At 39.1% G+C, this 27,162-nt stretch overlaps 1 protein-coding gene across 1 annotated transcript in view; it reads left to right on the top strand.

The window, feature by feature from the left end:
- The window catches only part of SPINK5 (serine peptidase inhibitor Kazal type 5), a 79,724-nt gene that overhangs the window by 7,808 nt on the left and 44,754 nt on the right, over nucleotides 1-27,162 (top strand). Inside the window, exons 3-13 of the mRNA XM_036749763.1 lie at nucleotides 7,435-7,565; nucleotides 8,484-8,547; nucleotides 11,561-11,688; nucleotides 13,282-13,369; nucleotides 14,778-14,905; nucleotides 17,260-17,341; nucleotides 18,625-18,752; nucleotides 20,502-20,568; nucleotides 21,612-21,739; nucleotides 23,766-23,850; nucleotides 24,524-24,651. Of these exons, the coding sequence (XP_036605658.1) occupies nucleotides 7,435-7,565; nucleotides 8,484-8,547; nucleotides 11,561-11,688; nucleotides 13,282-13,369; nucleotides 14,778-14,905; nucleotides 17,260-17,341; nucleotides 18,625-18,752; nucleotides 20,502-20,568; nucleotides 21,612-21,739; nucleotides 23,766-23,850; nucleotides 24,524-24,651 (1,157 nt within the window). The remainder of the gene's footprint in view (nucleotides 1-7,434; nucleotides 7,566-8,483; nucleotides 8,548-11,560; nucleotides 11,689-13,281; nucleotides 13,370-14,777; nucleotides 14,906-17,259; nucleotides 17,342-18,624; nucleotides 18,753-20,501; nucleotides 20,569-21,611; nucleotides 21,740-23,765; nucleotides 23,851-24,523; nucleotides 24,652-27,162) is intronic.

Below are 27,162 nucleotides of genomic sequence, written 5' to 3'. Positions count from 1 at the left end.
GGTAGGCAATGTTGGGTACAATAGGACAGGAACATTGAGTGAAGGAATATGAGATCAGGCAAAAGAGGAAGGCTAGAACCAGATGTAGAGCCTTGGAATGCAAGGATTCAGAGGTTTATACTTGATTTGCTAGGCATGTTAGATTTGGTGGATTGGTTGCTAATTTGGGAGTCAAAAGCCTGGATCTGAATCTTGGTTCTGCACCTTATTAGATTTGTGACCTTGGATAAATCTCCTCCCCTGCCAGTCCATCATCTATAAAATAACATGTGAAGCCAGATGATTCTTAAGCTTCCTGATCAGTGAGGAGCAGTGACACATTCTCTGACCTATGCACTATTAAGGTGACAGGTAGAATGTTTAGCATGTATTGAGCAGTGTGTGTGTGTGTGTGTGTGTGTGTGTGTGTGTGTGTGTGTTGAGAAGTGGAATAAAGGCAGAGAGATACATTCAGAGCCTGTTAAAACAGTCCAGGAAAGAGGTGATGGAGACCTGAAGCAGGATAATGATTATGGCAATGGAAAGAAAGAGATTGAAGTGGGGGACCAACTCCCCCAGGGAGGGGTTCAGGTGGTATTATCTTTAGTCATTCTCATCTCTTCCTAATGAGCAAAAAGGCATCCAAGTCTGTTTATACTAATGAGATGAACTTGAGGGATCCTCACAAGTGCCTTCAGCCCAATGAGCTCTACACCCTCCCCACTTGGGTTCCTACTCTGGAACCGTCTCTGGAACCTTCCTTGGTTTCCTAGAAAAGCCCATTCCTCCTCTGTCTGACTGGACCCTTGATGCACCCCTAACAATGCAGCTTTGGGGAAATAAATACACACACACACACACACATATACACGCGCACACACATACACACAAACACTTGCTCCAGGACTCCTCTCGCTTGTTTCTGGCTCCCATTTGTGCAGTGCCTCACAGTTTACAATGAGCTTCCTGTGATGGAGGTTGCCCAAATGTGTATTAGCATATCACCAAATGAATATTAGCATTGACGGGGACCTTAGAGATCACTAAGTCCATCTTCCAAATTTTGAACCCCAGAGAGGACCTGTTGAAAGTCAGCTGGTAAGAGGCAGAGGTGGGATTCAAACCCACATTTCCCACTAAACCATGCTTCCTTCCTACTCTCCTCCATCCCCCTACATTTCCCTCTGTCTTTCCCACCCACTTCCTACTATTCTCCCTCTCCCTTTCCCTCATCCTTCTTCATAATTTGGACCTTTCTCACTCTCTTTCTTGAAGCCCTATTTAACAGATGAAGAAACTGAGGATCAGAGAGGCTCCGAGCTTTGCCCAAGGTCATGAAGCTAGTAAGGTCAAAGTTGAGATTCAGACCCCGCAGGCTTTGTGGCTTCAGGGATCTACGATGAGTAGTTAGGGCTGGGTACCCTCAGATGGGCTATTGCATTGAAATAATCATCTTCCATTGCAATGTTTCTCAGGTGTGCCTCATTGTCTCTGTTTCTAGGAGATACTCAACTAAGACTGTGAACCCCTTAAGGGGACAGACTCTGTAGCATCAACATTTGCCTCCTCCTCAGCCCAGGGCTCTGTCTGCACTGACAGAGCAGGTATTAAGTAAATATTTGTTGAATTGGACTGATTGCATGGGATTGTTTTGTCTAGCCAGGTTTATCAAGTTCGATTTTTAAAATAATGTCTTTGTTCTACATTCTCTACTATGCAGTTCTGCTCCTACAATCCTGAAAAATACCCTAAGCAGTCGAAAAGGAGAATATCATAAGGTTTAGAGCTATGTGGGACCTTAGAGATCATCTGGTCTTGTATCCCCATTTTACAGAAAGGTAAACTGAACCTCAGAGAGGAGGATGAATGTAACTAAGGTCATACAGGCTTGAAGTGGCAGAGCTCAGGTACAAATTCAGGTATAGTTTCTATGGAGTGTTCTTTCCCTTGTTAGTGTGATTTAGATATCTTTAGAGATTCAAATACTGCAGGTATCTTTTAAAAGGATAAAAATGATGTCAACAGTGACAGCTTCCAGGGGGACAATTTTAAAGTTTAGGTTATAGAATATGCCTAAGAAATTAAAGAAGAAAGGATACATATGTACAAAAATATAGAAGTTCTTTTTGGAATTGCTTTTGGAAAAGGACTAGAGACTAAGGGAGTGCTAATCATTTTGGGAATAGCTGAATAAATCAATCGATAAACATTTATTAAGCATCTACTATGTGCCAGGCATTATGCTAAGTGTTCAAAATACAAAAAGAGGCAAAAGATAGTCCCTGCCTTCAAGGAGCTCACAATCCAGTGGGGGAGACAACATGAAAACAAATAAAAACAAAGCTAGCTATTAACAAAATGGGTAGGAAATAATTAACAGAGAAAACATATTGGAATTAAGAGGAACTGGGGAAGGCTTCCTGTAGAAGGTAAGATTTTTGTTGGGACTTAAAGGAAGCAGGGGATGTTAGCAGTGGGAGCAGAGGAGAAAGAGCATTCCAGGTATAGGGGATAGCCAGAGAGAATGCCCAGAGCACAGAGATGGGGTGTCTTGTTCAAGAAATAGTCAGGAAGTCAGTGTCACTAGATCGAAGAGTGTGTGTTGGGGAGTGAGAAAGCTGGAAAGCTAAGAAGGGGCTAGGTAATAAAGGGCTGTGAATGCCAAATAGACCATTCTGTAACTGATCTTGAAGGTAACAGGAAGCCACTGGAATTTATTGAGTAGGGGACTGACATGATCAGACCTGTGCTCTTAGGAAAGTTATGGAATATGATTGTGCTGTAAGAAAAGGTGAATGGGATGACTTCAGAGAATCCTGTGAAGACTTGTAAAATTGATGCAAAGAGAAGTGAGTAGGACCAGGTGAGCAACTTATACAATAACAACACTTTAAAGACAGGTTTCTCTCTGGAGAAGATAAAAGTATGTTTTCAACTAGGAGATGTTTTGAATTAACATGAGAGGAGAGGCCAGAGGAGACTGTGTTTTAAGTAATTGGATGGAATCAAATATAAGTTGATGTATTTCTCCAGTGTGTCAAAATATGGAGGGAACCAGACCTCTCCAAGATTATATTCATGGAGCACAAATTCTTCCTCAAAACAAACAAGCAACAGCAACAATAACAAAAAAACAAACCTGTGAGAATAGAGCTGCCAAAGACTACTTTGGTCATATAAGCACGTTCTCAGCTTAGTGTGGAAAGCATCTTACAGAGAGACCAGTCACTGGTTTATTAATTTTTCCTCTATAAGCACAGTGAATAGATTGCCTGGCCTGGATTCAGGAAAATCCTTGATTCAAATCCAGCCTCAGATATTTATGACCTTAAGCATATTACTTGACCTTGATTTTCCTCCATTTCCTCATACATAAAATGGGGATAATAATAGCCCTTTTATTTCAGTGTTGTTGGAAGGATGAAATAATATTTTTACAATACTTTGAAAACATTAATGCACTGTGTAAATGCTAGCTGTTGCTGCTGCTGATACAACAGCAACAGCAGCTACCACTACTATCAATGACAACAACTAGAGAGGTGATGATCTGTGTGAATTAAGAGTATATGCACACAATTTGATCACATGCACTCTACCTTTTAACATATAATGGAGGGACTTCAGGACATAGGATGTTAGAACAATAAGAGACATTAAGATACAGCCTACTGGAGCCTGGTGTGATAAAATCAAATAGGCAAGTCCAATATGACTCTACATATATCCATGTTCTGAGAGCAGAGAAGAAAGTTTTTCCTTCATTTCTTATCAAAGCCAGAACTTTCTTGGTGACCTCTGAGACAATAGAAAACACATCGGCCATGTAGGTAGGCAAACTGGGTTCTAGACCAGGTGCTGCCATTGACATGGGAATGTACTTTGTCACAGTAACTTCTACCCACTCTCCACCCTAAGCATACCAAAGTCAATGGCTCCAAGGAGCAATGCATGGGTGTGTCAGTGTGTGGGCCTGGATCAACCCTTGTGATAGGTGGGTGACATTCATGTGAACTGGGAACAATGGCCCATATAGGGCTCTCTGGGTAGGGGTGGAGTGGTGGGAAGGATGATTTAGCGAATGGTCTCGACTGATTATACTGGGTGCCCCTCCAACAAGATTGACTCAGTGCCAGGTCAATACTCATATTAGGGAAAATTGACAGCCAGAAAATTAATTGGAAAGAATGGGAGATTCTAGCTTCTTTTAACTAAAAGCTCATATTTTCAACAGTTTGCTTTGTACTGGGAGGGTCAGAAGGCTATGGAACCCGGTTTCTTAGGCCAGAAAAGCAACTGCTCAGCATTTGGGTATTTTTAAGTTTACTCACCAGATATTTCCACAGAACCAAAGTTCTCTGCATATCTTGCTGTGCTTGTCTACAGTGGGAAAGTGGCTTGATTGACTTTATCTCATTAACCCTACAATTCTTATGAAGTGAGTCACTTATTACCATTGTCTTATATGATGAAACTGAAGAGCAGAGAGTTTAAGTGACTTCTTTAGTTTATGTCAAAGTGAAGAGTAGAATCAATTGATAAAGATTTATTAAGTACCTAGTATATGCCAAACACTGTGCTAGGTACTAGGGGTATAAAGACAAAAAATGAAACAGTTGCTGACCTCAGAAAAGCTTATATTTTATTGGAATAGTAACCGTCCTTATGAGACCTCTGACTACCTCTCTATCTGGCAACTTGCTGCTTCTCTTGGAGTCTCAGTCCCCCCCGCCCCAACCCCGCTGAAAAATGAGGGAGTTGAATAATCTGGCTTCTAAGGTCCCTTACATCTGTGACATTCTGTCTTCAAAAGTCTAAAATCCCTCCCTGCTTTTGGCATTCTATGTTCCATGTTCTAATGTCCATTCCAACTCTGATATTCTGCATTGGAATGTGGTCTCCAGATATAATATTCCTTGATTCCTGTAACTTGATCTCTAAAAACAACAAAAGATGTTAAATGACAAGGATTATGCCTCTTTGTTATTGTTTTTATTTTTTTTTTTTGCCTGTGCAGTCATGCAAAACACATTTCCATATAAGCAATTTTATAAAAGAAAACAGAAAAAAACAAGAAAAATAAAGTAAAAAAAAAAAAAGTATGCTTTGACCTCCATTCAGATTCTGGCAGTTCTTTCTCTGAAAGAGAAAGTCCTTCATCATAAGTCCTTCAGAATTGTCTTGGATCATTGTATTGCTGAGAATACCTAAGTCATTCGTAGTTGGTCATTTTATAATATTGCAATTATTGTGTAAAGTATTCTCCTGGCTCTGCTCATTTAACTTTTGCATCAATTCATATAAGTCTTCCCAGGTGTTTCTGAAAGCATTCTGCTCATAATTTCTTTTAGCATAATAGTATTCATCACAATGACATACAACTTGTTCAGCCATTCCCCAATTGACAGCATCCCCTCAATTTCCAATTCTTTGCCGCCACAAAAAGAGCTGTTATAAATATTTTTGTATATATAGATCCTTTTTCCTTTTTCTTTGTTCTCTTTGTGAAACAGATATAATTATGGTATTGCTGGGTCGAAGGGCATGCACAGTTTTACAGTACTTTGGGTACAATTCTAGATGCTCTTCAATATGGTTGGATCAGTTCACAACTCCACCAACAGTACCATGCCTCATCTTTAAGTAGGTAAGATACCTAGGATTTTCTTAGATTGAGGGGATATGCTTAATAAAGCTTTTCCAGGAAGGGGCCATACAAAGTAGAGGAAAGTTTTACATGTGAAGGACTATATTTGAGTTGGATTTCCTGCAGTAAAAGGATTCCTGAATTGGGAGTCAAGTAATCTGGATACCAGTCCCAGTTTTGTCCCTTAGCAGCTGTGTGACTTTAGACATGTCACCCTCCTCCACTGAGCCCCATTGTCCTCAACTCTAAAATAAATAGGATTGTACTAGATGACCTCTTAAGATTCCTTCTGGCCCTTAAAAACAAAACAAAGAAAGACGACAACAACAACAACAGGCTTCTAACTACAAGGTATGGTCTGACTGCCCTGTAAATAAGAAAATCTGGGCGCTAGTCTCAGCTCCTTCACTTCCTGACTGTATGTATGACCTTGTACTAGGTTCTTCTTTGTTTTTCCTTATCTTTAAAATGAAGACAATCGTTTTTGAACTGCCTGTTCAAAGGGGTTGATGTGAGGAAAGTCCTGAACAAACTGCCCAGCACTCTATTATTATGTGATTCAGTCTTGCTGGGGCAGGCTGACCTTCTCTTTTTTTTCTTTTTAAATTTTATTTTAGACTCAAGGGCCAGAACACAAATACAGAATAGAGAAAAGGAACAAAACATATCATAAACTTAAATATTGAAACTTAAATACAAAGAAAGAAAAAAAGCATGTTGTGTGCATAGCACAATGTAAGAGAGGATTCAAAATATGTAACAATAGATTTTCATTTCAAGAAAGCTATATGAGAAATAATACATGTTGTGCTGAGAATTGTCCAGGCTGACCTTCTCAAACAGGAACAAGAACGTTTTTTTTTTCTTTTCCTCTTCAGATGGGCATTGTAGGGAAATCATTTAGAATTTGAATGCATTTTTTTCCTAGATAAAAAGGCAGCTGAGGCCTTCTGAGTCTGAACCTGGACAGTGACTATTTGGTTCATCTAGGATCCCCCATTATACTGCAAAAGGTCTAGCCCTGAGGAACAGCAGGAAAGACTGACGCATGCTGTAGCCAGACCTCTTACAAGAGAAAAGTCTAGGGCTCCTCTATTTCACCGGAGGCTATTTTCAAATTTGAGTTTGTTCTTAGTCTTGACTTTGTTTTATCTCTTGCATTTATTTCATTTCTTGGGTTAGTTTTTGTTCTAACTTTTAAAATTGGCCTATTTTTCGAGTTTATTGTCTCTCTTCCTTTTTTCTTCTCCTAAATCAGCAGTTTTAGTCCACATCTTGTACTTAGGTCTGAAGTTGATTTTGTTCTAGCTCTTAGGTTTATTCTATTTTTTGATTTATTTTAATTTCTGGTTTTATTCTGTATCTTGGGCTAAATTTTGAGCTTGAGTTTTCTCTAGTCCTTTAATTTTTATACCTCTTAACTTTATTCTAATTCCTAGTGTTAGTCCACACTTTGTACTTATATCTGAAATTGACTTTGTTCTAGCTTATAGGTTTATTCTAGCTTCTTGCTTCAACTCTTGATTTTATTCTAGAGCTTAGACTAATTTTTGAGCTTGACTTTGTTTTAGCTCTTGAATTTATTTTAGTTCTTGGATTTACTCTAGATTTTGGCTTTATTCCAGATCTTGGTTTTGTTTTTGAGCTTGACTTTTTCTAGCTCACTCTACCCCTTGGGATTTGAAGAATTTGGTGATTGAGGTGTTAGACATCTCATGCAAGATGATATTAAGATATTAAACTGTCATGAAGGCATAAAAGTCAGAGTAAGACTGTTGATGTCAAATCTCCTTTCTTCTACTTTCCAGGACCCATGCAGTGATTTCCGGCAATTTGCAAATGAAGAAGGGAGGCTTGCCTGCACAAGAGAAAATGACCCAGTTCGTGGTCCCGATGGCAAAACCTATGGCAATAAGTGTACCATGTGTGCAGAAATATTGTGAGTACAGAAGCAATTATGCAAATAGGAGAGGAGGTGCTTACAGAATCATGAAGGATCTTTTCTTGGGAGATAATTTCATGTGGTCCATTCTGCAACTAAGATGAGAAAATCTAGAGGGAGGAAGATGATTACTGACTTTGTGTGTCACAGAAAAGAGGGAGTAGATTTGTCCCATGTTAACCCCAAACAAGAACTAAGAGCAGTGAAGGAGACAGAATTTAACTCAATGGAGGCAAGAACTTTCTAACATCTGGGACCTGTCCCCCAGTGGAATGAATATTTTTCTTGAGCCCCTAAGCAATAAAGCATTTATTCAGAAGATGGATGACAACTTTCTGGAAATGTTGTGGAGGGCATAGGATTCACTGATGTTCAGGGTCCTCCTTTAAGATTTTATTATTCTGCTTGAAAAAAAACTCCTAATTGACAATCAAGGAGGTGGGTTTATACAATAGCTTAATTTGGGGCCAACAAAATTCAGAAGGGGAAATAAATGAAATAGGAAATGATATTAGGTGGCTTCTCCAAGTCATTGCAGCCACTGAAACCTATGACTTTACCCATATTGCCTGCAAAGCTACTTGCCAGTTTTAATTAAGTATGGTCTAGGATTGGGGTTCTTAACCTAGGGTATGTAGACTCCCAGAGGTCCAAAGACAGTTGTTTTATTTTAAGTATCTATGAACTCCTATGGATGTGAAAAAAATTACATTTTTTCATTAACTTGTAACTAAAATTTAGCATTTCTTTCAATTATAAATGTAAACAACGAAAAAATCATTTGAAGAAGGGATCCATTGATTTCACCCAACTTCCAAAAAAGCGAAGAACCCCTGGTCTGTCATCAGCATTTTCTTTTCTTTGCTGAAGGGGTTTGATTGTGTTTCTACATAGACCACTCATTTCTCCACACAGCCTGAAAGAAGCTAACGACAAAGCAAAGGAAGATGACAAGAGAACCCGCAGAGATGCTGAAAAGGTGAGTACTGCCATTTGTGGCATTTTACAGTTTCTAAAGCACTTTGCTCATAACACTGGTAAGGGAGGGAGGTAGAGGTGGTACTTTTAGCTCTCCTTTACAGATGAGGAACATTCAGAGGACAGAACTGACTTATATAGTCACATAGCTACCAAACATCAGAACCTGGATTCACCTCAGGTTGATTCCATATGCAATGCTCCCTCCAATGTGCTTGGCCACTTCTCTTGGTGTTTTGGAATTAGCAACAATTGGAGAACACTTCCTATGCCTGCTTCATGAACTAAGCAATTGTGTTCACATGTTTGTTTATCATACATAACATCTTTTCCTTCAAGGTGAAATCATCTGGAAACCATTTCCAGAGTGTTATTAGCTAAATTTTGAGTTCTGAATATGTTTTCCTTTTCATGCTCCACATTTTGCTTTATTTTCTTGCTATTTTGTTTTTCAGGAAGAGTATATTTGAGACTGTATGTGTATAGCAACCAACTGAATTCCTGTTCCTGTCACTCTCTGTATGAGGCCTCAGTTACAAAGTACATAGCATAGATTCATAGACTATCAAAGCCTGAAAGGAACCTCAGGGATCATTTAATTAAATCCCCTCTTTGTACTGAAGAGGAAACTGAAGCCTAGGGATGTTGTGGGAGTTTATGTCCTTTGTTCTAATATTCTGCATTCAAAAGTCCCTTCCACTTCTGATATTTTATGTTCTGTGTTGTAAGGGCTGACATTCTATAGTCCTTGCTCTATATCCTAATGACCCAACAGCTCTGACATGCTGTGTGCTAAGGTTTAACAACAATCCATCTTTTATATTCTAAGGGATGACAGTCTATCTGTGTTCTAAGGACTGACATTCTATAGTCTAAGGACCCTCTAGCTCTGAAATTCTATGTTCTAAAGTCTAAAGATTGTTTAGATTGTATGTTCTAAGGACCCTTCTTCTCTGACATTCTAGCCTCTATTTTTTAAGGACTGGCATTCTGTGTTCTATGTTCTCAGGCCTTACATTCTGTGTTTTGATGGTCCATATTTTGTGTTCTAAGATCTGTGTTCTGAGGGATCCTCTTGTTCTAATGAATATGGACTCTTTGACATTTTCTCTGCTCCCTTTTTTTTTGACTCCTTGGTTATTGGCAACTTTATGAGGCATGCACACCTGATTATAATAAGTGGGCTGTCTTACAGACAGCTTAATATCTATCACCAAATTAGCTTGTCAGTGGGTTGGCCACAAATTGTTTTAGAATGAATCATGCCTTATAAACAAGATTATCATTGTTCCTCTGATGGGAACCAATGATCATGAATGTTATGGCTGTGTTTGGATACTCAGGTGATTGCCTTCTGCATAGGAACCTTCAATGAAGGAAGCATAGCCATTACTCTACAACAGATAAATGGATCATTTGTAGGTCAGTTCAAGTCAGGTTTATACCTATCCCTACTCAGATGTTAAGGACTACTACTACAGATGGTGCAACTCTATTAGAGAGTGAGATATAGTTGTAGGTTGTAGATATAACCCCCAAAGTGAAGAGTAACAAAATGGAGCAGCAGAAAGAGCCTTAGACTTCCAAGATGGAAGAGACCTGACCTCTCTGAGAAGAACTTTCTTCCTCTGCAGCAATCATGAGTTAGACTAAAGGTTCTCTAAAATTCCTTTCAACTCTGACATTATATCATCCTCCAGTACTGTGTTAGCTAACAGATGGGTAGAGACAATCCAGATCCAAAAGTTTTTTTGATCTGTTCAAGTCATGGCTATCAAGAGAAAACCAACTACCAGGGAATCTAATATAGAGAATGGTAAAGACTTGTATTTGAGTTAAAACTTTCAACTATGTAAGAATACTGTGGGGAAGTCTGGATAGACAAATGTTTAAAAAAAGAGACCTGGGAGTCTTAATGACTGCAAATTTAACATAAATCAGCAACATGGTGTGGTAATTAAAGATGCCAAAACATTCTTAGGCTTCTTTGAGAACACAGCATGGTGTCCAGAACAAGTGAAGCGATAGTCCCTTTTCTCCTATATACTGGCTAGACCAGTTTATTTAATTTTGGATGTAATGTTTTAGGGTAAGCTAGACTGTATTGAGAGGAGGGCAACTATGTTGAGGCAGCTATTTGAAACCGTGTTGCAAAAGGAGTGGTTTAAGGAACTGGGGATATTTAGTCTGAAGCAGGGAAGGTATAAGGATTACATGATTACTATATTCAGAGGGTTATTATATGGAACATGAAGGAGAAGAAAGATGAATGGGGACAGTCATAGGGAGGCAGATTTAAGCTTCTTAAACAGAAGAATTTTCCGGCAATCAGAGCTGTCCAAATGAAGGAATAGATTGCATGGTTAGGTAGTAAGTTTTGCATCACTAGAAACCTCTAACCAGAAGCTGGGGGGATCACCTTTCGAGTCCATTGTACAGCATTCCTTTACATCTACTACCTGGACTAAGTTTCTTCTGTTTATCTGTTAGCTAGTTGGAGAGAGTGCAGTGAATAGAGTGCTGGGCCTGGAGTCAGGAAGACCTGAGCTCAAATGCAGCCTCAAACACTTACTAGCTTTGTGACCCTGTGCAAGTCATTTAACATCTGTTTGCCTCAATTTCCTCATCTGTAAAATGGAGATAATAAAAGCACCTACTTCTCAGGGTTGTTGTGAGGATCAGATGACATAATAATTATAAAATGCTTAGAAAGTGCCTGGCACATAGTAAACACTACTGTATATATAAATGTTATCTGTCATCACCACCACCACCACCACCATCATCAACAGCTATGATGGGTAGGTTGTAGATATAACCTATGGAATTAGAGGAGCTAGGATCAATGGACAGATCCCGTGTTTTACAGACGTGTGACCTTGGTCAAGTTGCTCCATCGCTCTGAACTTCAATGTCCTTACCTGTAAAATGATAATGATGATAACTTCATGAATGTTGCTCAAATGAAAAGGACACTATTACTCATATTGGTCTTTTAAAACCTGTTTTTGAAGGAATTTTGCAAAATCTTTGAAAGCCAAGTGAAGAATGGGATACTTCCCTGTACACGAGAAAAGGATCCTGTCCGAGGTCCTGATGGAAAGATACATGGAAATAAGTGTTCCTTCTGTTCAAAATTCTTGTGAGTATGGAAATTGTTCTTTAAAACAGCTAAAAATATGGATATAAAGACAGAGACACTGTTTGTAAGGTAGTGTTTCCCCATTACCCTTCCATACTTTCCCAGGCTTTAAAACTTTTATCACAAATGTTCCTTACTCTAATATCCTCACTCAGTCTTCACTTCTCCAATCTAAACACCCCTTAGTCTATCAACTGATTCCCACAAAACATAGTTTAGAATCCCTTCTTCTGGACACTCCAGGTTGCCAATGTTCTTTCTATGCATGAGATACCTAATCTCTCTCTCTCATTATTCCTTTATCTTGCTTATTCCTTGATCCTACATCCTGGCCTATGAGCCTCACAGTATTTCTGAGAGGCCAGAGAAACCTCTGTAGCCCGAAGTTATAATACAAAAGCAGCTCTGTAGTGATCAGGGCTACAATCCTGAGAGGTATGTTTTATTATAGGATTATTGGCTGTTTTCCAGGAAAGAAAGCTGGGCCTCACAGAGGTTAAGTGACTCTTCCAAGGTCATCTAGAAAGCTCATGGCAGAACTAGGACTGAGGTCTTACTTTCTTGATTGAGAAATTGAGAAATGTCTAATCACTTTATTTTTATAGATGAGGAAACCAAGATCCAGAGAGAGAAAAAGGCAGGTTACATAGAAATAAGTGGCAGATCTAAGACAAAACCTAGGTCTTTGATAAACTCACTGTCTTTCAATAGGCAAAGTTTCAGAGTTTGATTCTATTTTTTTCTTTGGGGGGCACTCTGATTTGTTGGGTCAGATGGAAATAGCAAACATCTGACTATGAGATTCTCCATCAAAGAAATGTTGATGATCAGTAGCAATGGCTGACTTTAATTGTAGACTATCACATATGCCACCAATAACTCTTCCAAGTATGAAGCTTCTTCATTTATTTGGAATTAACCTGGCATAGAAGAAAGAGCCCTAGGTAGTTTTAATCAATATGGGTTCCATCCCTTCTCTACAACTATTTTTTTTGCACTTAGGTACACTTTTCCTTTTTTGAGCTTCAGTTTCCCTGTTAGTAAAATGAGTGAGTTGAATGAGATGATGTCTAAGATTTCTTAGAGATTCTCTAAATTGAATGCAAATTTTGGAAGGTGCAAGGAGGCAGACTCGGGTTTAGCATAAGCAAGAACTTTGCAACAATTATAACTGTCCAAAAATGAAATAAACTTCCATGTTACGAGCAGAGACTGGAGAGAGATTCTGTAATGTGATTTCTGCTCACATAGATCCTCAACTGTGGCGCTTTGACTGAATCCAAACAGAACAAATCCTCCTAATAAAAGAATTTATTCTGTAAAACTTGGACTTTCCTGTTTCCTTCAACTCTTAATGTCATCCCTCCCTCCATAACCTTGTAATCTTGTAATGTTTTGTCATCTATTGACCTTATACTGTATTGACCTTATCCTTTTTTGTATTCATTTATTCTGCACATACTTATATATGGAGAGGTTGTCTCCTTGAGGGTAGGAGCTAGAACATAGTAGGTGCTTAGTAAATTCTTGCTAATCTTTGATTCAGTATATTACATTGGCTTTGGTGACTAAATCTTGTCCTCTCTTCTGCAGCAAAAAAGAATATGAGGAGGAAAAAAAGAAAACAAATGGAGATCTTAGGACATCTGAAGAGAAGCAAAAATTTAAAAGAGAAATTGAGGTGAGGTTGAAATCATACACAGGCCCTTATTGTAATTTTTCAAAAGTCATTGTTTTATTTTTCCAAGGGTAAGGAGCCCTGTACTATCAGTTGATCTGGAGTTTAGACCTGGCTCTGCCATTTTACTGCCTGACCTTAGTTAAAAGCCTACCTCTGCTTTACTCTTTGTACAACTTCGACTCTCTGGGGCTCAGGTTCTTTTTATGTGAAAAGCTGGAATTAAACTAGTTGCATGTGACGTCTCTTTCAGCTTCAAATCTATGATGCCATGACTTAGGTGACCTCTTCCCTTTTCTTGGTCTCAGTTTCCTCATCATCTAAGTAGATATAGTAATTCCTGCCCTCCCTGCCTTCCAGGGAAGTAGAGATTGAATATGTAAGTACTTTGTAACTCTAAAGCAACTGAAAAATGCTATTTAAATTCAAAGTATTATATTCTTTGTCAAGATTGCTAATAATGGCTGTCTGAACATTGTTCCTAAAATTGTAGTAATAACAAAGGTGATATTTCTGTAAATCCTTTCTAGTTTAATAATAAAAATACTACTACTAATAATAGCTAAAATTTACATAGCACTTACTATCTGCCAGGGACTGTGCTAAGTGCTTTATAATTATTGTATCATTTGGGCCTTACAATAATCCCGAGAAGTAGGGGCTATTATTATCCCCATTTTGCAGATGAGGAAACTGAGGCAAACAGAAATTAAATGACTTGCCCGGGGTGACACAGCTAGTAAGTATTTGAGGCTGGATGTCAACTGAGGTCTTCCTGACTCCAGGCCCAGAGTTATCCTTTGTAATTCTTCTACCAATGCTGTACTGGTGGGCATTCCAAACATTGCTTACAGAGAAAGAGAGTAAGACTCTCAGAGAGAGGAAGTCACTTGCCTAGGGTCACATGGCTAAATAAGGGGCAGACTGTGGAGTTAAGAGTCCAGGCCTCATGTCTTTCAGTCAATGGCTTTTTCTACTACACACAAACATAGGTGATAATTTATTTAAATTTATTCATTATTTATCCATCTACCCAACCATTTATTAAGCATTCATTCATTTATTTATGCTGTCAACTTTGGCCGCAACACAGAGTGTGTGGTAATAACATAAGGTTGTATATTAGCATAACATCAGATTGTGGGAGGGCCTTGAATAGCAAGCAGGGAAACTGAACCTTTGCTTGGCAGGCAATAGAGAGCCACTGAAGATATTTTTTTTTTAGCGGGAAGATGTTATCAGTGCCTGAGGGGGTAGGGAAGAAAGCATAGGGAAAATTGAGGAAAACCCTGATATTCCTTAATTAGTCTTGCCTCCAATGGTAAGTGCATTCCAGATGCATGTTTTATATCTCATACATATTAAGAATGAACAGGAAACTGAAAGCCAGGTATCTGTCTTCCTTCTGCAGGCAATATGCAGTGAATTCCGGGACCAGATAAACAATGGCAGACTCTTTTGCACCAGGGAGAATGACCCTATCCGAGGCATTGATGGCAGGCATTATGGGAACAAGTGCTCCATGTGCAAAGCCTACTTGTGAGTAAGAAGAGGGGCAGCAGAAGCTCTGCTTCAGGTTCTCTGGGGACAGTCCCTTTGGATAAGACAAATCTTTATTTCCATTCTCTGATTTTTCATTTCCTAGCAGTATTCTCTGCCTGGAAAAACAAATCTTTCCCAGGATTGATTTGTTTTCTTTATAAGCACATATTGGGATGTGAAACTGAACACAGTGTTTTGGTTTCGTTGTAGGATAGGACTCTGGACTAATTTTCGGAGAGTCTTAGAAACTTACATGCTCAAACGTTTTGTCTTTTATTTTAATTTGTATTGATAGCTTTTGGTTTTAAGTCATTCTCATTTCCATATATAGACTCCCCTCCTTCCTACCCATTGGTCCATCCCTTGTCATTAAGAATAAAAACTAGAAAGGCACAAAAGCAGTTTCATAAACCAACCATTAACTGAGACTAACAATATATGCAGTTTTCTAGAATCATAGCTTCCCACCTCTGCAAAGAAGGGAGGGAAGCACATTTTCTAGAGTGGAGGACCAAGCTTCTTTGTCATGAAAATTACAATAGCATTCAAGGCTTTTTTTCTTTTTCTTTCTGTTGTTCTTTCTATTTGTGTTATTGTAGTAATTGAGTGTAGCTCTCTTGGTTCTGTTCCCTTCATTTTGGATTGGCTCACACCAGGCTCTTCATGCTTCTCAGATCCATAGTGTTACTAGAAAACATCTCCCCACCCCCCTCACCTCCGCCACCACCCAACACACACTCACATTGTATTTTGGACTGTATGACTCTTTTTAATTTCTGTCTAATGGGGACTCAGAATTGTACTAACTCAAGTATTATGTCTATTCACACTTTGTAATCATAGACCCAGACATTCCCATTGCAATGATTGTCTAGACCCATATTTCCCAATCACTGCAACAGCTATACACAAGACTTATTTACCTGCATCTAGAGGCATCCTATTCTATTTTCATGCCTATGTTCCTGCAGCATGGGCTCAACACCAGATCCTGGAGGATCACCCACTGACAGAATGCAGACTAACCACTGTCTCAAATGTTTGGCCTGAGCCCATTCAGACACATCCCACCCTAATCCTCTGGTGTATTGAGTGGGTGAATGCTCTCTGAGACTCCAGGGGACCACACCTAGATGTACTCACACAGAAGCATGAATGAATACACATCTTGTATTTGTATTCACAATGCCTGTGATACCTCAAAGTTCACACCAAAGATACATACATATCTGAGGTCCACACACTTGAGAAATTCTTCAGACTCACAGTTATAAAGCTAGAGACACTTTTCAATCCCTTCCTGGAAAGTGTCCCCAGACCTGCCTTAACTACTTGGACCTCAAATTCTAAGGTCAGGGAAAGGTCCTGATAATTCTCCTATAATCCTAGAGGATGGAGGAGTTGAAGGGGTTGATTTCACTTAGCATGCAGGTAGGAGGCTATTTTGCTTGTCCCACAGTTGCCAAGCCCCAACTTTCAGTATGTTAGAATCTCAGAATGACAAAATTCTAATAACAGATTCCTAGAACTGAAGACTCAGAACTAAATCTTTATCTTTCAGGGCCTTATAATCTCAAGCCCTTTAAATTCCTAGAACCTTAGAACCTTGACCTTCTTAGACTCTTAGAAACACAGAACTTGAAATACTTACTACTTTTAAATATTTAAAAAATTCACCCTTAGGTTCTGAGAATTTTAGAGTCTCTAAACCCCAAAGTCTGAGAGGCAGAAATGACCTTAGAAATGACCTAGCCAAATTTTGAATTGGGGTGGAAATTGCCTATGCACCATCCTTGACTGAGAGGCATTTGCTTCCTGATTTAATACCTCCAAGGTTGGGAAACTGAGGACTGGCAGTCCAATTGGCTGAACAGAGCTCACTGCAAGCTAGCATTTGTATGGTGCTCTAAGTTTTGCAAAGCGCTTTATGTTTGTTAACTCATTGGATCCTCATGATAACCCTATGAGGTAGGTGCTATTATTATCCCCATTTTACAAATAAAGAAACTAGCACATAGATGTCAAGCGATTTACTTGCTTAATGCCAAACAACCAGTAAGTGTCTGATGTGGGATTTACACTCAGATCTTCCTGGCCCCAAGTTCAGCACTTTTCCCCATTGCTCTTAGGTCTGCCCTCTGGGGACAAGCTGGTTCTCTCTAGATTCTAGTTGGAGCAATGATATATGGAGAAAGGTGGTGACTAGTAGTATCTCATTGGAGATCTCATTGCTGAAAGGTCCTGATGGTGACCCTGCTGAGGGATGAGGGTTGACAAATAATGTTGAAGAGTGAGGAAAAAAAAGGTATTTCCATGTTTAATAGAGCTCTTTTTCTTTCTCTGCCTTACAGCCAAGCAGAAGATGAAGAAAGGAAAAGAAATGAAGAAAATTTAAGGAGTAAGAGAGAATCAGCAAACACTGCCTCATTTGCGGTGAGTGACAACAAGCCACCCAGTTAGACCTCCCTGGATTTTGACTCATGTGGTCTCATTGCAGACCAAAGTGCAAGTCACCTTGAGATCAGGGAGGAGCATCAACACTGGTGAAATACATATGTGTGCATAGAGCCATAGCGTCATAGGATTTGGAGGCAGGAGGGACCTTTGCAGTCATCTAGTTTAAACCTCTCACTTTAGAAATGAGGAAACATAGACTCCTATAGGAAAAGGGACCTACTCAAGCTCACACAAGTGATTCACACAAGAGTCACGCAAGTGTCACACAAGACAGGATTCAAATTCAAGGCCTCTAATTCCAGATTCATGAAGCCTTTCCATAACACCTTGCTATCCCTTTGAGTATTAGGCAAACCTGATCACACACCCTACATTCCAGCTAAACCGGACTATGGGGTACTGCTCCCCAAACCTGTCCAAAGGCCTCCATCCTTCCAGGATTTCCTTTGCTTGTCTCTAGCTCCAGAGGCCTTATACACACTCCTTGAAGCCCTGCTCAAATGCCACCTCTGCTGGGAAGTCTTCCCAAGCCCTAGCCCTAGGTAGAAGAACCTTCCTTCCTCTGAACTAACATTTATCTCCTGAATTATCCTAGAAAAAAATAATAGACCAGAAGAGCCTTAAAGATGATTGAGCCAGCCCCCCCCCCCCCCATTTTATAGTAGAGGAAATTGAGACCCAGAGGGGTATGGCTTACACAGTCAGAAAACCAATCAATTATAATAGTTTACTTCTTTTTTTAACATTTTAAAATTTATAATGAACTTTTTCACAACAACCTTGGGAAGTAGGTACTGCAAACAGTATTCTCCTCCATTCACAACTGAGGAAACTGAATCTCAGAAACATAAAGTGATTTGCCCAAGGCCACATAGACAGTAATTGTTAGAGATGGGATGAAGGCAGAAGAGGGACAAGAACCAATTTAAAACTCATTTAATTGCATCATGCTACCTTCTCCCTGTCTCTTTTTCATACTTAGGAGCACTAAAAACTTCACAATAGTAGGAGTACAAGTTAAGTGGACCTTTGAAAAACATAATTTGACTAATGAGAGAGACACAGTTTAGTTCTAACTGGGCGCAAGGTGATCTTGGAGATAATTCTCTGAGTTAGGGCCAACAGGTCTCCCTACTGACATGAACCTTATTCGTTTAGCCTTTCATCAAGTTAAAAAAAAATAGAAGGGGAGTTCACAGTAGAAAAACAAACAGATAAACAAACAAAAATACTCAACCTCCTTCCTTTCCTGCGGATAGGAGCTGTGTAGTCCATACCGCAACTATATGAGGAATGGACAAATGGCGTGTACAAGAGAGAACGACCCCATTCTGGGACCAGATGGCAAAATGCATGGAAACACATGCTCTATGTGCCAAGTCTTCTTGTGAGTACAATGAGGGTGCTGAATTAGGTGATCACTAAGGTCCTTTCCAGACCTAACATTCCCATGTTCTGTGTTCCAAGGTCCATTCCATTTCTGACATTCTCTGTTCGAAGGTCTAAGATGTCTTCAGTCTTGACTTTTTATATCTTAAGGTTCTTTGTAGCTCAGACATTCATTATTTTATGTTCTAAGGTCCTTTGCAATCCTGATATTCTAGGTTTTAAGATCTTTTCCAATTTTGACATATGATGTTCTATGTTCTGAAGTTCCTTCTGGCTCTAATATTCCATGATTTGTGTTCTAAGTCTTTTCTAGCCCATACAGGTTAAGATCCCTTTTAGCTTGAACTTTCTATATGTTATGTTCTAGGTTTTTATGTTGTAAGGTTCCTTCCAGGATTTTAATTCAAAGGCCTTTTCCAGCTCTGGCATTTAACATTCTGTATTCTAAGGTCCCTTCTAACTCTGACATTTTGCTGTTCTAAAGTCTAATAATACCATTCTTTGAATCTATGAAGAAGATATTTGTTTGGGGCTTTAGGAAATTCTAAGACTCAGACCTGGCTTGGATAAAAGTTGCTTTTGGGGCACTTATCTGGCAAATAGGTCTACATATTCTCTCCCCTCTCCTCAATGCCTTTGGCAAAGGTTGTCTGCTTCTTTGGATGAGAAAATTCTTATCTGTGACAGCCAGGGCTCCTGATAGGCTGAATGGCCCTGTGTGAGGAATCTGTGAAAGGGGCAGAGTTGTATGAGTGGGAGTGTGCCAGTGGACTGGCTATCAGCGATGAATGTTCAGTGTACAGAATCAGGATAACAAAAGAATTTTCAAACAGTCACAGTGGAGTCAAAAGGGCATTCAGTGGTTATGTAGTCAAAGATCTGGCTTTGAGTCCCAGCTCTTCAGCTTCTTCACTGTGCCAATCTGTTAAGCTCTTGAAATTCCTATTTCCTTATCTGTCAAATGGGCCCAATAATATTTGAGAGGAAAGTCCTTTTTAAACCTTAAGTTGCTATATGGATGGAAGTTAATAATAAAAATACAACTGTGAATTAGGTAATACAAAGATATTATCCCATACTATTGATATAGAAAATGATGTTAAGGGAAAGGGACTTCTGTAAGGTCACATAGCCAGGATTTGTGTCCAGGTTTTTTGAAATTAAAATTTTACATGCTTTCTATCAAAACTGGTTGCTTATGAAGCATGGCCCTAAGCTAATATGGACTGTACTCCAATATTGAGCCGTTTCAGAGAACCTAACCTAAGAAAATGTTAGGTTGGATAGTATATATTCCCTCATGAACAATTTTCCTACACTTGGACTGATCTCTCTTTGTCTCTTCATCTCTGTCTCTTTCTTCCTCCTTCTCTCTCTCTGTCTCTTTCTCTTTGTCTCTGTGTCTCTTTCTCTTTCCTTCTTTCTTTCTCTCTTTCTTCCTCTCTTCCTTCCTTCCTTTCTTTTTTCTTTCTTTTTTCTTTTTTCTTTCTCCTTCTTTTTCTTTCTTTCTTTCTCTTTCTTTTTCCTTCCTTCCTTCCTTCCTTTCTTTCTTTCTGTCTTTCTTTTTTTCTTTCTCCTTCTTTTTCTTTCTTTCTCCTTCTTTTTCTTTCTTTCTCTTTTTTTCTTTCTTTCTTTCTTTCTTTCTTCCTTCCTTCCTTCCTTTCTTTCTTTCTTTCTTTCTTTCTTTCTTTCTTTCTTTCTTTCTTTCTTTCTTTCTTTCTTTCCTTCTCTCTGTCTCTCTCTGCAGTGAACAAGAAGAAAAAGAAAAGGCAGCTGCAGAGGCCAGTGTAATAACAAAGAGAGAAGCTGACAAGGTAGTTACACCAACAATGCTGATAGTGGGATGATGAGGAAAGGTGGGTGGCATGAGGTCCTGGAACTGGGGTTCAAAGAACTAGGAAGGGAGGAGAGGGGTAACAGGAGGAAGAGTTAGTTTCTGAACAGAGGAGAGGAACTCCATCTTCTAGGAGGGCAGGCTTGGGTTTCCTTTTTCAGACTCAGGGACTTATCCTGTTCGGCTGATGGCTGCTCCATGGTATGAACCTTAGTCCATAATAATAAACCAAGGCATTTCAGCACCATAACCCCTGTGGTAGAACAGAAAGGGCTTTATAACTGAAGTCAGGAGCTGTAGGTTTGAATCCTGACTCTGTCATTTGTAGTCAGTTTGTCTCTCTGGGCCTCCATTTTTTTTTCCTTTCTACAATGAGGAGGTTGGATTAGATAGATTCTAAATTATTCTGTGATTCTGGGGCAGGGCCTAGGCAGAACTAGGTCAAATGATCATGGTCTAGAGCTAAAAGGGACCTCAGAGGCCAACAAATTGAACCCCACTTATTTGACCGATGAGGAAAATGAGGTCCAGACAGGCTAGGGGACTAGCCTGTCATACAGATTCAAAGTCATATAGGTAGCAAATATTAGAGGCAGAATTTGAACACAGGTCCTCTGACTCTATACACTATACCACACTGTCTCTCTCCCCTTTTTCTGGGAGTTGGTAGGTATTTGTCCTAAGAACCAACCAGGGAAGCTTTTTCTGAATGCTCAAGAGGAGGTAGCCTGGGTCATGGAAAGAATACTAGGTCTAGAGTCAGAAGCCTTGGATTTTGAGTTATGTCATGGATTACTTTGGGCACATCACTTAATAATTATGTGCTTCTGGTTACTCATTTGTCAACTGAAGGGGTAGACTAGGTGATCTCAAAGCATCCTTCCAGCACTAGTTTCTATGGAGCATATGAAGCCAAACTGGAGGGCAGAGTATCTGGGGAAGAGAAGAAGGTTGTTTGGGAAAGGGAGAAAGAGGAAACCAGGAGAAACCTTTACCCCAGAAGCATTCTCTTGGTTTTCACAGGATCTGTGCAGTGAATTCCGAAACCAAGTGAGAGATGGGAAGCTCATTTGCACCCGGGAGAATTCTCCTGTCCGAGGCCCTGATGGCAAAATGCATGGCAACAAGTGTTCCATGTGTGCCGTTATCTTGTGAGTATTTGTGTGATATACTTCCCACTCCCCCCAAACAAAGGGCATGACAGAAAACTCCGAACCCTAGCTTGGTGCTTGATGGATCTGGAAGAACTTGAGTAGTATAGTGAAAGAGGAATCAAGTGTCAGGAGACCTGGGTTGGAGGTCTTATTCTGTCACTAACAGACTGTGTGACCTTGTTTCTTCACCTATACAATGAATGATGGGGCTGGGTCTTTAATGTTTCTTCCAGTTCTGATATTCAGTGTTCTCTGTAGCCTAAGGCTCCCTCCAGCTTCGACAATCTATGTTCTTCAAAAAAGAAATAATAAAGCTTTCAATGATTTAGTTTTTACCTAATCTATATTTCCCAATATATCACTTCTCTTTCCCCTCCCAGAGAGCCATTCCTTATAATAAAAAGTAAAAACGAAGGGAATTGTTCTTAAGCAAAGCTAACCAACATATTTTATGAGCAATGTTCTAAGGCTCCTTACTTCTCCTTGTTCTATGTCCTATGGCTCTGTCCAGCACTGATATCCTTTGTTCTAAAATTCCTCCTGGTTTCTGACTCTTTAACTCATTACAGTGGTTAGGACACAGCAATATAGATTCATCAATGACAAATCCTCCAAATGTAACCTGAAAATTAGCTCCAATTGAACAATATAAATTAAGAGCATAACATTGAAAATGAAAATGACTTCAAATAAGGTCTGTTTTCTATTGACCTCAACAAACTAATACAGCAAATATTTGTTTTTCATGGTTACAAAATCATAACCAAAAAAACAAGGAACAAGTCTACAAATGTGAACATGATTTGAAATCACTTTAGGGAAACTTTTTTTCTTCTATCAAGGGCTATTGATCCACACAGTGAAGTGAAAAAAAAAATTCAATGGCAGATGACAATCAAAAGCCACATATGAGGAAAGGATGATGTAATTAAATTTTAAAATTTATTTAAAGAAAAAATGAAATACTCAAACTTACATGCTTTTTACATTAAGGAAGGGAACACACACACACACGTGTGTGTGTGTGTGTGTGTGTGTGTGTGTGTGTGTGTGTGTGTAAGCCATAAATTGGAAAGGTGAAAGGAAAGAGAGGTCAAGGGAAGTAAAGGTAGGGTAAGAGGACAAGAGGAGAAAAGGGAGGAAACAAAATCAAAAAGGGAGAGAAAGAAGAGAGAGGGGGCAGAAAAGGAGGCTGGAGAAGCAGGAGAGAAATGGGCAGAGAAAAAATTTTAAGTGGATTTTGAGGTGAAAATATTAATAATCTCTTCTTGGGACAGCATCACATTCACTTTTAACAAGTGACCTTTGGCTATACCTGAATACAGAATAGCTCAAATTTTGTAATACTTTAAAGTTAGTAAAGCACTTTCCTCACCTTACCTAGTGAGATAAGTTTTAAAAATAAGATTAACTCCTATTTCAATATGGTTTTTAGGCCTTTCCTCCCATAAACCTTGAAGGGTAGGTAGTATAAATATAATACTCATTTTATAGAAGAGGAAACTGAGGTTCGGAGAGGACAAGTGCCTGGCCCAACATCACATATCAGAATTAGGACTCAGAGTGATTCTAAATCAGGACTCTTCCCACAATGGTACCCTGTTTTCCAACTAATTCCATTAAATTAGCATAAAATGTGAATCAGCCCATTAAACACTCCTCATAGCTCTTCAATCCTCTAGAAACTGTTTTGATGGAGGAAATTTTTCTCTTACCTGCAGCAGTGAGCATTCACCAGTAATACTCCTTCGGTGAGGTGAAATCTTGCCAAAGACTCAATCTAGCCTGAAATCAGTCAGGCAATCAACAAATATTTATGAAGCACTTAGTATATTCCAGACACTTTGCAGAATCAAAGAAAAATAGCTTCTGCCCTCAAGGAGCTTAAATTCTAATGGGAAAAGGGGTTGTCTGCTCTGACTTTAGGCAATTTAGTAACCAATAGTTTGGCGAATACTCCACCCCTGCTCTCTAAGACAAGGTGACGTTCAATTCAACCTCTGGCTTTCTCTCCTACTCACAGCAAACTAGAAGAAGAGGAGAAGAAAAAAGGAGAAGAGAAGGAAAAAGTGGAGGCAGAAAACAAAGTTAAGCGAGAAACAGTGCAGGTAATTCCTTTCACACCCACTGTCTCTTCAGTGTATCCTGAAATAGCTTTTTTTGGAGAGCAAACATCTGAACCCTAGGGCTTCTTCCTCCCACTCTGGAATCCATCAATCCTAATTCACAACTAAGAAAGGTGAAGTTTTGAAATAATATTCCATTACAGTGGTGGTGGTGGTGGTGGTGATGGAAAGTTACATAGGTCCTCCAAAAAAACCAGGCTTGGTTATCCTTGAAGATACAAAATTAATTGATGGAACTGACTCAGAGGGTCAGGCTGTTGAGTCACTTGGGTCTCCTTGAAAATGGAAACTAGTTTCAAATACTCCAGCCTTGCGGCTCTGTGTAGTTTGTTTGGGGGCCTGGGATTAAGAAGGGAGTGTCTAAAATTGAATTCTCACTTTTGGGTTCTAGGGCAGTTGCTTATTATAGTGGAATGAGAATTAATCTTAGAGTTAAGAGTCTGGCTTGCAATCCAAGGTCTTTTACTTTTGTGTGACTGATGGGAACCCTTTCTGAGCCTCAGTTTCTTCATCTGTGAAATGGAGATAATAATACTTCTAATCCCTGCCTCATGAGCTTGTCATGAGAAGTGTACTTTATAAACTTTAAATTGCTGTAGAAATGGGAATATAATAATTATTATTTTTGTTATTATTATTATCCCTCTATGACCAGGAGCTGTGCAGTGAATATAGAAACTACATAAGAGATGGCCACCTTGCCTGCACAAGAGAGAATGACCCCATCCTGGGCCTGGATGGCAAAATGCATGGCAACACGTGCTCCATGTGTGAAGCCTTTTTGTGAGTATGGGCTGAGTTACTAACAGAACTGGAAAAAAGGAGGGACTAACTTCTAGAGTTTGGAGTGAGGTGGGGTTCCCTAGAGTTGCTTACACTCAGTCTCTTCAGTTCTCCTGCTACCTTGGCTGAAAGCAAAGGCAATATCCTCCATTGAGAGGATCTGGGACTGTGATAATCCATTTCTGTGTCAGGTACCCAGTGCTTCTGAGTCAGGTATCTGGGTGGTAGCCAGAGCTGGCTCCTAGAATTTCAGAACTTCATCTATCAGCCAGTCCTCATCATTTTATAGACAGTGAAACCAAGTCCCAGAGAGCTTAAATGGTTTATTCATTTGAACTCAGATGTCCTGATACTAGAACTGGAGATTTCTCTGTTGCATTATGCAAACCCTAAGTATTAGCAATACCAAAGCATCAGCTTTCTGCAATGTATAGGAATTAAGGGGGGGGGGGTCGTCTCTAGTCTTCCTGATTTATGTCTTGCCACTGGACCCAGATGGCTGCAGAGGAGAAAATGAGGCTGGTGACTTTGCACAGCCCATTCTCACTTAAATCCAATTCACTTGCAAGTCATGGAATCATCTTCCTGATCAGTCCTCTTCAAGAATGAAGAACAAACAACAACAACAGGAATTAAGATAACCCCCAAAGTTGTTAGATTACCTGCAGGATGGAAATTTTGGCAGTTAGCTACTTCTCCAAGGACATATAGCACATTCTGAATTGGCCCAGGAGAGAACAATGGAGACATGACTTATTAGAAGGGAGACAGACATCATAGGTTTCCTATGAATGTTCTGTTATTTCTATAGCACTTCAGGGTTTACAGATTGCTTTTCTTCCCCAAAGCCTGAGGGTTAAGAAGTACAAGGATTATCATCATTTCAATTTTATAGATGACTAGACTGAGGTACAAAGAAGTAGAATAATTTATTAGATCATGGAATGTAGTACACCAGAAGGGATCTTAAGGATCACTGCAGCTAAGCCATTGACTTTGAGAAGCAGTACGATAGAGTTGAAATAGTCCTGGACTTGGAGTTAGGAAGACTTCTGCCTTCAAATGCTACCTGAGACATTTATTAGCTATAGGACTACCGACAATTCATCTAATTTTACAGTCTCATTTTTCTTTTCTTTTTCCATATATTTTTATTTATTTATTAAATATTTTTCAATTACATGTAAAAAACCCACTCATTTTATAAAAAAAAATGATTTTCAAATTCCTTCTCCCCTGCTCTTTCCCTTCCCCTTGAGAAGGCAAGCTATAGGATATCAATTATACAGATCTTTTTTTTTTCTAATCTACAAAATGAGCATCATAATACATGCAGTAACTACCTCACAGTTTTTTTCTTTTGGTGAGGATCAAATGAGATGATATATGTATAACATTTTGCAAGCTTTGAAGTCTTATGTAAGTATCAATTATTGTGTTTGTAGAGGGGGAAAATGAAACACAGAATAAGAAACTGACTTGCCCAAAGTAAGAAAGTACTGAAGCTAGAACCTGAGTCCATGTCTCTTGGCCTTAATTTCAGCTACTTTCCACATCCTCAGGATATTTGTTAATCCAAACTCTATAAGAGAACAGGCTTTGTCTTTCTCTAATACTAAGAGCTTTTAGAGACTATGGCTTAAAGAAATGTTGCCACAAGAAAGACCATTTCCCCTCTTGAGCAATAGCCCTGTGCTCAAATGACTCTTAACATTTATTTATTTTTAACATTCTTTTATTTTTTTAATTTGAGTTCTGATTTCTCTTTCTCTCTCACACCCCTCCTCCACCCATTGAGAAAGCAAGAAATGTTATGTCAATTATACATGCAAAATCATACAAACATATTTCCATATTAGTCGTATTACAAAAAAAAGTGAAAAAAATTATGCTTCAGTCTGCATTCAGACTCCATCGGTTCTTTCTCTGGAGGTGGATAGTATTTTTCATCAATAAGGAATTGTCTTGGATCATTATAGTGCTGACAATAGCTAAGTCATTTATAGTTGGTCACTGTATTACATTGTTGTTAATTTGTACAAAGTTTTCTTGGTTCTGCTCACCTCACTCTGTATCAATTCATATAAATCTTCCCAGGTTTTTCTGAAAGTATCCTGCTTATCATTTCTTATAACACGATAGTATTCCATCACAATCACATACTACAATTTGGTCAGCTATACACCAACTGATGGGCATCTCCTCAATTTCCAGTTCTTAACCACTACAACAAAAGCTCCCATAAAATTTTTTTTGTACATATAGGTTCTTCTGCTTTTTCTTTAATCTCTTTGGGATACAGACCTAGTAACAGTATTTCTGGGTCAAAGGGTATATGCAATTTTATAGTCCTTTGGACATAGCTCCAGACTGTGCTCCAGAATGGTTAGAGCAGTTCACAAAACCACCAAGAGTATATGTGTCCCAATTTTCCCATATCCCCTCCAACATTTGTAATTTTTCTTTTCTGTCATATTAGCTAATCTGATAGGTGTGAGGTAGTAGCTCAGA

Source organism: Trichosurus vulpecula, chromosome 3, assembly GCF_011100635.1.
Source record: "Trichosurus vulpecula isolate mTriVul1 chromosome 3, mTriVul1.pri, whole genome shotgun sequence".
Taxonomy (NCBI): Eukaryota; Metazoa; Chordata; class Mammalia; order Diprotodontia; family Phalangeridae; genus Trichosurus; species Trichosurus vulpecula.
The sequence above is the reverse complement of the archived record's forward strand: the minus strand, read 5'-3'. Positions and strand labels throughout refer to the sequence as shown.